Genomic DNA, 11,740 nt, shown 5'->3' with positions numbered 1-11,740 from the left:
CATCTTTATTTCAAACGACCCGACCGACCGCGACCCGAATATCATTAAAAATATTTTTGGATGACTCGTAACCGCGGGTGACCACGGGCACCCGCTCATTTTGGATCAACCCGCGCATCACATTGTAGCAATGCATATTACTAATCAAAAAATAAATTTACAAAATAATTCATGGAACATGATCTTTACTTAATATCCTAATGATTTTTGGCATAAAAGAAAAATCAATTGCTACAAATATACTCATGCTACTTATAACTGGTTTTTATGGTCAAGGGTCACAACTGTTTTTTAGGACATTGACTTTACTTCATGGCCAATATCCAGATTTGTCTTATTAATGTTGATTTTATAGTTTTTTAGATATCAGACCACCCACAGATTTGATGTGTGGTCGAGTCCAGCGACACAAGACAAAACAAGACAAGTTTAAACGAGGTCACATAATTTAATTTCATTGCATTTCACCGAATGCATCAAGCTACAGTAGAAGCATGGACAGCTGCGACAAGGCAAATGACCCCACATGGTCCGAGAGATGAACAAGCCCCATCTGAGTCTTCATTTTTACAGACTTCCTCCTGTCTAGCACCACTGAAAGCAAATGATGTGCGATAGGCACAAATGACAAAGACAGGCTGAGCGTTTGCCCTGTTTTCACAAATATGTACAGGTTTACTTGTCTACTTGGTTTTGGTCATGTGGGGAATGCTGTGGCACTGCAAAAAAATAAATTCTTCATCGATATTTTTGTCTTTTTTTCCCAATAAAAACACCTTAAAATCTGCTCAAAAGTTTGGGATCACTAAGATTTTTTTTTTTTTTTAAAGAATTCTTATATGCTCATCTAGGCTGGATTTCCTTGATTAAAAATACAGAAAAATTGTAATATTGTGAATTAAATATTGTTTTATTTTAAAATAAAATATAATATATTCCTGTGATGCAAAGCTAAAAATTTTTAGCCATTACTTTAGTTTTCAGTGTCACATGATTCTTCAAAAATCATTCTAATATGCTGATTAATTGCTGTTATTATTAATGTTGGAAAAAGTTGTGCTGCCTAATATATATGTATATATATTATTATTATTATTTTTTTTTTTTGGAACCTGTGTTTCCTTTTTTTTTTAGAATTCTTGATGAATAAAAGGTTAAAAATAACCGCATTTATTCAAAATATAAAACTTTTCCAACAGTATAAGTCTATGCTATCACTTTTTTATCAATTTAACACATTCTTGGTGAATAGAAGTATTAATATCTTTTTTTTTTAAAAAGAGATTAAAAATTTACTGACCCCAAACTTTTAGATGGTAGTTTATATTGTTACAAAAGATTTCTATAAAAAAAAACACTGTTCTTTTTATTTGTTAAAGAATCCTGGGAAAAAAATCACAGGTTCCAGCAAAATATTAAGCAGTATAAAATTTCAACATTGATAATAAATCAGCATATTAGAATGATTTCTGAAGAAAATCATGTGACACTGAAGACTGAAAATTCAGCTGTATTTCTGTATTTTTGATCAAATAAATGCAGCCTTGATGAGCATAAGAAATCACGCTTCATTAAAAACCAATCCCAAACTTTTGAGTGGCTATATATGTATCTAAATACCTTCCTAAATTGTTAGATTTGTGTTTAAAAAAGATAATTTTTTAATACTGATGAAGAAAATGTTTTATTTGCTGTGATAAATTATGCGAAAAAAGCAACAGGGAAGACTGATATTGAAATATTTGCCACATCTCATGTCGTACCATACTGAAAACAACAACATAGCAACTCATATGCTTTAAGTGCAAGGAAAAGCCTTGATATAAAATTTATATGTAACACATTGAGAATTCTCCGTTTAAATATCAGTACGTACATTAAACATTAATTTGCATTTATACAGACATTTGTTTTTCTTTGTGGAATTTTGAACATTGTTTCTGCTTTATATACACAAGAGGATACATGACAGCTCAAGGACACATTTGGTTGGATCACAAGAAGAAATACGAGTGACATTCGTGCTTCTGTCGTCCTTCAGGAATTTCCAATTCATTCATTCCGTCACATTCAACCTCTTATCGTTCACTCTCAGGTCATCATTTAGAGTCAGAATTGCCTTCTTTTGGTTCGACAATCATCTCACCTTGACATCTTTTATCTTAATATCCACGCTGCCTCGTCCCATCATCCCCTCTTCGTAAATCCAACTGGTTCAATCCAACAACTGGTCCACGTTCAGTCAAAATTTGGCTCAATGGGCTTCGCTCGGCCAATCGTGCAAAGATGCCGTGAAAGGTCTGAACGCAAGCCCACACAATGTAACACGATTGGTTGTTGAGTAATGGTGGGCCGTTAACGACTCACTGGATCCAGATGGTGTTGGCTCTGTCGGGCCGTCTCGGGTCTGCGGTCAGGTCTCCGAAGGTGGAAAAGAACTGCTCCATCTCTTTCTGCAACATCTCGTTTCTCTTTTCCGCATCGTCCTTGGCTCGCTCTGCGTTCCGCAGCTTGATCTCCACCATGGTGTATTTCTTCTTCTCCTGGTCCAACTCTTCATGTAGATTCGCCATCACCGTCTCCAACTCTAGATTACGAAGTTCCAAACTACAGGGAAGATGAAAAAAGGCGAATACACTTTTTTAATACTGTGATAGTTTAATAAGACACTTAAAGGGTTAATTTAGGTACGTTAATTTTATCATACAGCACAATTTTGGAAGGATTCTTGCAAAATCACGATACGATTGTTGGCATATCACATTAGACATCAAACATCAGAAGTTGTGTTTTCAAGTTGAGAAATTAAGTTAAGACCCCCCAGTGTATTGAAGAGAACTAAACGGTGAAAATGAAAAGTGTAAGCTGGCAGGATTAATAAAATTTCATTTGATTAAAAATAAGTTAATACATATTGTTTTCATTTTATTAAAAATGAGTAAAATATTATTTCATTTTATTAACAACAAGTGCATATTTTTATATTATTAAAAAGTTATATATATATTTTTTTATTTTATTAAAAATAATTTAATATAATTTATTTTTATTAAAAATAAATATTTTGTTCATTTTATTATTTCATATATATATATATATATATATATATAAGTAAGTTAAATATTGTTTCATTTGATTAAAAATATTTTGATTTTTTTTCAAAGATATATATTTTATTTTTGTTAAAAATAAGTTAATATAATTTATTTTATTAAAAATATTTGTTTCATTTTATGAAAACTAAATAAATATATATTTTTATTTTGTTAAAAATAAGTTAATATTGTTTGATTTTATTAAAAATATTTAAATATTTTGTTCATTTTATTATTGTGAATAATACGTCTTTTTTTCAAATATTTTATTTTATTAAAAATAAGTTAATTCTGTTATTAAAAGTAAATATTTGTTCTAATATATATAAATATTTTATTTGACTAAAAATAAGTTAATAAATATTGTTTCATTTTATTAAAAATAAATATTTTGTTTATTTTATTAAAACGTTATGAATATTGTTTCATTTGATTTAAAATATATATTTTATTTTACTACAAATAAGTTAATAAATATTGTTTCATTTTATTAAAAAGTAATGAATATTGTTTCATTTGATTCAAAATATATATTTTGTTAAAATGAGTTAATAAATATTGTTTAATAGAAATAAGTAAATAAATACAATTTATTTTTATTTGTTGCAATTACAATAACTTATTATTGTGTTTTTTTTTTTTTTTTGTTTTTGCAATTTAAGTGTTTCTATCCCATTGCCTTTTCCATTTGCCTATCCCAATATCCAAACTCATTCATTTTATTTTAATTAATTATTCATTTATATTTGCCTCATTTTATTGTAGTTTTCTTGTTTTATTTTTCTATAAATTACATAATCGCAAACTGATTTTCCATTAGGAAGGAATGCCGGTTGGAAACAATTTGGCCAAAAAAATTACACTTGATTAGTTTTATTTTCTACTAATTTTCATTAAAACTGAAAAAAAAAAAAAAAAAACATTCACTAGTTTTCATTTTAAGGTTGAACATGACTCTTACCTCTTGATCCTGGCCTCATATTCATTCTTCTGCTTGAGCATTTCCTGTTTGAGACTAGACACCAGGCTGTGCAGCGCACTGTGATTGGTCGGTCCGTTTGTGGCGGCAAACGTCTCGCTGTTATCGCTACTGCTGGTTCCTCTGCTTCCCCGTCCTCCTCCGTTACTGGTGCGCTGCTCCCTATCGTCCACCGCCAGTACGTTGTCCTCCTGCACCGCCCCGTCCAACAAAGGATCCTCAAAGTTGTTTCCAAAGAAGTCCTGCTCTGGGCACGTGGTCGTGGAGGAGCGACAAGAAGCCGAGTTTTCGGGTAAAGAGATCTCGCAAGACGAGGTGGACCATGTGGCACTATCCACGCTTTGTTTGTCCTCACAGCTGCTGCTCAGACTGGGCTGCGTCGTCTGCTGCTGATGGATGTGGACGTTGTCGTACGTGGACAGGCGGTTCTGCTGGTGCTCGACCTCTCGACTTTTAGCCTCGCGCATCATGACGTGACCGTTGGGCACCCAGAGTCCGTTCCGTGCATTTAGAGTCCCGTTTGTCACGTCTGTGCTGGATACGCCCATGCGAACGACTCCATTCTGGACGCCCATTTTGGTGCCTGAGCCTTTAATCGCACCAGTCCGACGAGCATGAAGGGTTCCCATGTTTGGTAGAGTCTGACTTTTCTCCTGATTGGCATCGCCGGAGGATGACGACGAGGAGCTGAACGATCCGTTGGTGACAATCCCGCTGCCTTTGCTAAATGCCGGGTTCTTTTTCACCGCTAGCGGCGGACTGCGGGCCACCTCAAATCGTTGTCCCGTAAAACCGTTACGTGGGCTGCCCGAACGGGGTGAGCCATTGTCCAGAGGAACACGGCTGGGTGATTCGGGTGCGTCCCAAGTGCACTGTCGCACCCCACTGGTGTTATTGTTCTCTTTGTTTTGTATCTGACCATTCGTAGGTCGTTTCTGCGACTCGTTATTGTTATTATTAACCAGTTCCAGAGTGCTAGTTTGGTCCTCATCGGCTGGGAAAAGAACATCATGTCGGCCAATCAGAACGGCCATCAATTGCTGGACCAGTACTGTGCCTGAACAAATGAAAAATAGCTTACTTAAACACTGAATATAAATCACAATTCAGAGATTTCTAGAGTGAGAGATGTGGATGAGAAGACCTACCTTCCATTATAGTCACTGGGTCCTCAACCTTTGGCCTCAGAATATTTGGCCCGAAGACTGTAGCCAGATTCTGTACACTCATTTTATTCACACCTGAGTAGGACTGAACTTCATCCAAAAACCTGGACAAAAGAAGAAGAGTCTTAAGTTTACAACTGAGATTTCTCAAGCTGTATGTACAAAGCTGAATGTGTAGCCAAAAATGAATGAGAAGTCACTCTGGAATAAATGTTAGGCTATTAAAATACAAGTTATTTAACTTTCAAATCAATAAATATAAGACAGCAAGCAAGTGAAGTGAAAGACAGCCACCTGTTTTGTTCCTGAATGCATCAGTGGTTTTCAATAAATTAATTGAGTAAACTGACTCAGTGATTCACTCAAAAGACAGTCACTTTTTCATTTAACACTGAATCAGTGTTTTTGAATGAATTGATTGAATAAATTGATTCAGGGACAGTCACTTGCTTTGTTCCTAAATCTATTAGTGTTTTTATGAATCAGTTGAGTGAAGTGACTCATATAAAGACAGTCACTTCACTTGATTTGTTCTTGAACACAGCAGTGTTTTCGAATCGATTGATTGGGTGAATTGACTAAGTGACTAATTCAAAGACAGTCACTTGCTTTGTTCCTGAATACATCAGTGTTTTTTAGTGAATCAATTGAGTGAATTGACTCAGTAACTCACTTACAGACAGTTGCTTACTTTATGAACGCATCAGTGTTTATCAATAAATCAATTGACCAAACTGACTCAGTGACTCACCTACAAACAGTCACTTGCTTTGTTCCTGGATGCATCAGGGTTTTTGAGTGAATTGACTCATTTCAAGACAATCGCTTGCTTTGTTTATGAACGCATCAGTGTTTATCAATGAATCGACTGACAAATTGACTCACAGATAGTCACTTGCTTTGTTCCTGAATGCATCAGGGTTGTTGAATAAATTGACTAATTTCAAGACAATCGCTTGCTTTGTTTACAAACGCATCAGTGTTTATCAATTGACAAATTGACTCACTGACTCACAGACATTCACTGGCTTTTTTTCCTGAATGTATCATGGTTTTTTAAATGAATCAATTGAGTGAACTGACTCAGTGACTCACTTACAGACAATCACTTGCTTTGTTTCTGAATATATCAGTGTTTTTGAATTAATCAACTGAGTAAATTGACTCAGTAACTCACAGAGAGTTGCATGCTTTATGAACGCATCAGTGTTTATCAATTAATCGATTGACAAATTGACTCACTGACTCACAGTCACTTGCTTTGTTCTTGAATGCATCAGGGTTTTTGAATGAATTGACTCATTTCAAGACAGTCACTTGTTTTGTTTCTGAATGCACCAGTATTTTTCAATAAATTAATTGAGTGAACAGACTTAGTAACCTACAGACAGTCACTTGCTTTGTTCCTGAATGCATCAGGGTTTTTGAATGAATTGACTCATTTCAAGACAGTCGCTTGCTTTGTTTATGAATGCATCAGGGTTTTTAAATAAGTCATTTGAGTGAGTTGACTCAGTCACACCTGAAAGGTATAAAATACAAAATCACTTACTTGCATATGTATTTAAGCAGATTGTAGTTTACCGGAGGTAGACTTTCTACTTGCCTTCTTAATTCCTTCATTCCCTGCACAGAAAGAGATTAAAAAAATAATTAAATACACATCTAGGATAAAAAGAAATACAAATGTATGCATTTATTTAAACTGATTTTAGTAATTAAATTTTAAATGATCTGGACTAATATACATGATTAAAAGACATACTAAATCAAAAAACAATTAAACCTGTCCCATAGCTTTTAAAAGTCTGTTGAACTCTTCCTAGTTGTCTTTAAATATTCATATCGCAATTTATTTCGTTATTACTACGCTATTCATCTGGGCATGGGTCAATGAGTTTAACAACTGATGACGGTCTAGATTTATGAAAGCACTCCATTCCAGATCTGTTTTTATCATGGTCGATATGTCTTTTCCCTGCAGGCTCTCTCTGATGAAAATGACTTGCTGCGCCACATGAGAAAGCTATTTCTCAAAAACAAATGGATCTAGTAAAGCCTTCTGCTTCATTTGACATGGTAGTATGATTCTTTGCGTGTACCGCACTCGAGGGACTCTCAAAGGTATGAATCTCGGGGCAGTAAATTAAATTCAGTGTTGCAAGACCCTGTCTTGCACTTTGATTCTATCCTGAAACGATTGAAAAGCCGCAGGTGATTCGTGTGAGGTAAAAGTTTAACTTGAAAGTCAGAATGAGGCTGTTTTCATTCCTCAGGGTCAACCGGTTCTTCTTCAGGCTCAAAGTAAGTAAGGAATTGATGTACGCAAGATGAAAGACGACGGCGGTAGAATAATGGGATGAGTCATATGCCATTCTCTCAGCCTGCTGGTGGGAACCAAACTCAAATGAAATAAGAAATAGCAAAAGGAGGACTGTCAAAGACGTCAACAATATTCTGAGCCTACTTTGAGGCTCATTATGAAAAAAACCCAACAACACTTTTTTCCTTTTTTTCAGTTTTTAAGAATTGCATAGCTTAATATAACCTAAATGATGTCTCCTACTGAAATATGCAGTAGAAAATCCAGGAAAGATTTGTTATTTAAAAAATCCACATTGTTTTATACATATTTTGGACTATGGAGGAGCGCCATTATTTCGCCAGTAGCTCACCGAGTGCAACCATTTGACATCATCGAAATAATAGCACTCCCCACAGTCCAAAATATGTATAAAACGGTGTGGATTTTTTAAATAATGTAAATCTTTGATAGGTTTTCAATTACATATTTCAATAAGAGTCATCAGCTAGTTCAAAAAGTTGAGATATGTTACAGCCACTAAACAGGATTGTATGCTTGCAATGTAATGGTCAAAAAGAGACAACTCACTGCATCCTGGTCTTTGCTGAGAAGCTTGGTGCAGGCCAAAAACTCTTCATATTTACAGAATGGGATGACCGGCTCGGGCAGCTCTCTCAAATACAGCTTCAACAAGGATGCCACGGTGTGAACGTCTGTATTGCTATAGAGAAACATGAAAATAGCAGATTAATATGAAACACCATAAAAGCCTTTAAGAATGAAAAGCTAGAAGCATAAGAACAGTGTAGGGCACTTTAAATGACAGATTGTGGGTGTCCCTGTCTTAGTATCCCAGCAGATCTAATAATGAGTAACAGGAAGCTGATACTAAATCAAAGAAAGCACTAGTACGTCACTGATCAGCCCTGTAATGGCCCCATAGAGGACCTGGGCTTGTGACAATCCCATAACAAGCTGGATTTATTGACACTTCCCGGGTGGCCTGAACAGGAATAGCAGGGATGTGTATAATGTAACCGTCAACTGCATATGCTGTGTATTGACCCTTTACAATTATCACCTTGCTTCAGACACCAGTCAGCTCTAAATATGAACGGTGTTAAATATGCAGTGTGCTTTCCCTGTCGTGATTGTGGAGCCCTGACAGCCATCGCTAAAATCGCAGACTGTAAATAAACCGGGGAAACAGCTGCTGGTGTTATCTGCAGTGTTTGGTATTGTGAAAGTGAAGAGAAAGCTTTTTCAGAGAGAGAAAGTACCCAACGTCTACATTTTAGAGTAATGCGAGGGGACATTAGCTTAAAATGGACAACATAACCGCACTTTCAGGCGAATAATGGATAAAGATCTATTAAATAGTAAATGGGCCATTTGGAAAACTTCACAGAGAGATGCATGCATTTGGAAAAACATAATATAATGAGAGAAAAAGACAAAATAACAAACCTGGAGGTGTTAAAAAGGAAGAACTTGTCTTGCTAATGTACAAATGTGAATTTTTGGGAGAATATTTCAGATTTAGAATCTGCTTTATTGTAATGTCAAACAAAAGAAGAAAGCAAATCTATTTTTATAAAAAGATGGCACAGTTATGGGTTTTAATATCTATGTCGAACAGGCTCTAAACAGTGCTGCCAACAGCATCTATTCGCTTTGATTTGTCACTGGATGTACTGGGACAAGTTTTATTTAAAACATATTCCATGTTTAATGTCAATAGAGATTTGATTGTTTGCTGAGTATAATTCTCCTATTCACTTTATTGATGATTTAAAGCGCCATCTAGTAGCAAGTTTAATGTTGCTTTGATTCGTTATTTCTGGTGTTCACGTGAATCAGGAAGTAGCAGCACTCCATGCGGGTAGTGGTAAGGATGGCTCTCTTTAATCGCCGCACATTTCTGTAATCTGTAATCCTTGCAACAGCATCGCTTGTAAGTATTTCTTAGATTTGCATTAATGTTCATTACACCTGTATATAAATGTAAATTGTTAAAGGTTGTATCAGCGATTTCAAGCCTGAAACATAAAGTGTCACTTTCAGCTGTGACAGCGTCGGTGCTACCAACCATTCCACAGCAAAACAAACAGTGTTCCAACCAATCACCGTCAGGGGGTTGGTGTTGTGGACTTTCGCTCTGCCTCCCTCACATCCCTGCACCAGTAGGAAAGTCCACAACACCAACCCCCTGACAGTGATTGGTTGGAACACTGTTTGTTTTGCTGTGGAATCGTTGGTAGCACCGATTGTTTTTTTGGCATATCTCGGACCCTAGGCTGACCACAGAGACGCGTTTTTTTTTTACAGACAATTTATGGGGCAGGCAGCGAGCAGATCGTGAAGAAAGGTCAGCTGAAAGTGACACTTTATGTTTCAGCCTAGAATCGCTGATACAACCTTTAAGGTTAAAGTGAGTTATTAACCATTTTCATTGAGCTATTGTATTAGCCACATTCTACTTGTGATGCAAAGCTAAATTTTCAGCATTACTCCAGTTTTTAGAGATTATTTTAATATGCTCATTTGCTGCTCATATGACTTTTTTTATTATCAGTTTTGAAAACATCTGCTTAATATTGTCTATTTTTTAGTGTAACTGATTTTTTTTCTCAGGACTATTTAATGAATTGAATGTTAAAATGAACGGCAATTTTTTTTATTATTTGTAAAATGTTTAATTGTCTTTACTTGATCAATTTAATGCGTCCTCGCTAAATACAGGAACTAAATAATTAATTACATTTTCTGAGTGAATCTTAGTGTTGCTAGCATCCCACTTTACTCTTTAAGGTATGAAAATCTAAAGGATGTGTTGCATTTTGGTTAACCAGCTTCATCAGAAAGACCATGTTGGTTAAAATGAGACTTGGACATGAAAATTTATGCACATCTAAGATGTTTCTTTTTTAGCAAGGGAATAAAGGATTGCAGCATTACATGCATTTTAACTCTCAGTCCACCAATTTACAACTAAAACCTCATTCAAATCCTACACGACTATTGTATTTATATTTACGCATATTTATGCATGTCCCTGAGACAAAGAAACATACTGGAAAAAGACAGTAAGGAAGGCAAGACAGATAACACAGAAAATCTTGCCTAATCTGAATGATATTATTTAGAAGATTTAAAGTTTGTACTCATGTAGATTCCTTTCATATTCATAACAGACTGTAAGTGCATTTAATAAGTGTAAGTACCAATCAAAAGACGGCTTCTCTCCGCAGTCGAAAGCATCCTGAAGCTCTTTGACGAGGTTGGCTTGTCCAGGCAAACGAAAGAGCCCTTCTTCTCGTAGACCCCAGCGGCGGATGAAGTCCACGCACTGCTCCACCAGCATGGGTGCCATCTTGTTGCCAAAACGACGTTCATATCGAACAGTTTCTTCTAACTTCTGACCGAAAATTCCTGAAACACAAACCCATAGTTCATGAGGATCGGATAAGCCAACATTTAGGAACATTTGGATGATTTTACACAACTTTGAGATACCCCTGCTGAGAAACTGAAATCTTTTTTTATTTTATTTTATTGTTCTTATTAAGGGATTAGTTCACTTCCAGAATAAAAAAAATGTAGAAAAAGACATCATTTCGCTAGATAAGACCCTTATTCTTCATTTGGGATCGTGTAGAGCCCTTTAGGCTGCATTGAAACTGTGGTTTGGACCTTCAACCCGTTGGCTCACAATGAAGTCCACTATATGGAGAAAAATCCTGGACAATTTCTTTTCAGCTGAAGAAGACACAAACATCTTGGATGACAATGGGGGTGAGAAAATTATCAGGAAATTTTTATTCTGGAAGTGAAATAATCCTTTAATGGTAGCAAATTATTAATTATTAAATTACTATTTAACTTAATGCATTAATATGACAGACTGATTTTTATTGAATATTTTAGGTAGGCTATTGTTATATTGTTAGGGAAAGTAAGAAGTCTTGAGCTATCTGCCAAATCTTTTAGAGCCTCAAAAATAGTTAACTCAAGTGGAAAAAGTCCATGTCAAAAAACAATTGATTCCTCTATTTCTATATGTAGACAAAAGTGAAGAGAGAGCTGGTAAAGAAGCCTGATTTGAGCTATTCTTCCACGTCACGCTCTCTGAGAAGAAAATCGCACATTTCCTCTCCTGCCCTGTTCTTTTGTCTGCATCAGTCGGGCTGAAAAC

General features: G+C 35.6%; 1 protein-coding gene across 2 annotated transcripts in view; it reads right to left on the bottom strand.

The window, feature by feature from the left end:
- Window positions 1-428: 428 nt before the first annotated feature.
- arhgap24 (Rho GTPase activating protein 24) overlaps window positions 429-11,740 on the bottom strand; it is a 230,588-nt gene continuing 219,276 nt past the window's right edge. For both annotated transcript variants that reach the window (XM_073823895.1, XM_073823896.1), the window contains 6 exons: window positions 10,770-10,977; window positions 8,134-8,266; window positions 6,793-6,866; window positions 5,223-5,344; window positions 4,057-5,131; window positions 429-2,607 (listed from right to left, as the gene is read on the bottom strand). In XM_073823895.1, coding sequence (XP_073679996.1) covers window positions 2,364-2,607; window positions 4,057-5,131; window positions 5,223-5,344; window positions 6,793-6,866; window positions 8,134-8,266; window positions 10,770-10,977 — 1,856 coding nt within the window. In that variant the 3' untranslated portion in view covers window positions 429-2,363. The remainder of the gene's footprint in view (window positions 2,608-4,056; window positions 5,132-5,222; window positions 5,345-6,792; window positions 6,867-8,133; window positions 8,267-10,769; window positions 10,978-11,740) is intronic.

The sequence above is a fragment of the Garra rufa genome, chromosome 19 (assembly GCF_049309525.1).
Source record: "Garra rufa chromosome 19, GarRuf1.0, whole genome shotgun sequence".
Taxonomy (NCBI): domain Eukaryota; kingdom Metazoa; phylum Chordata; class Actinopteri; order Cypriniformes; family Cyprinidae; genus Garra; species Garra rufa.
Note: the sequence above shows the minus strand (reverse complement) of the source record. Positions and strands in the feature narration are given on the sequence as shown.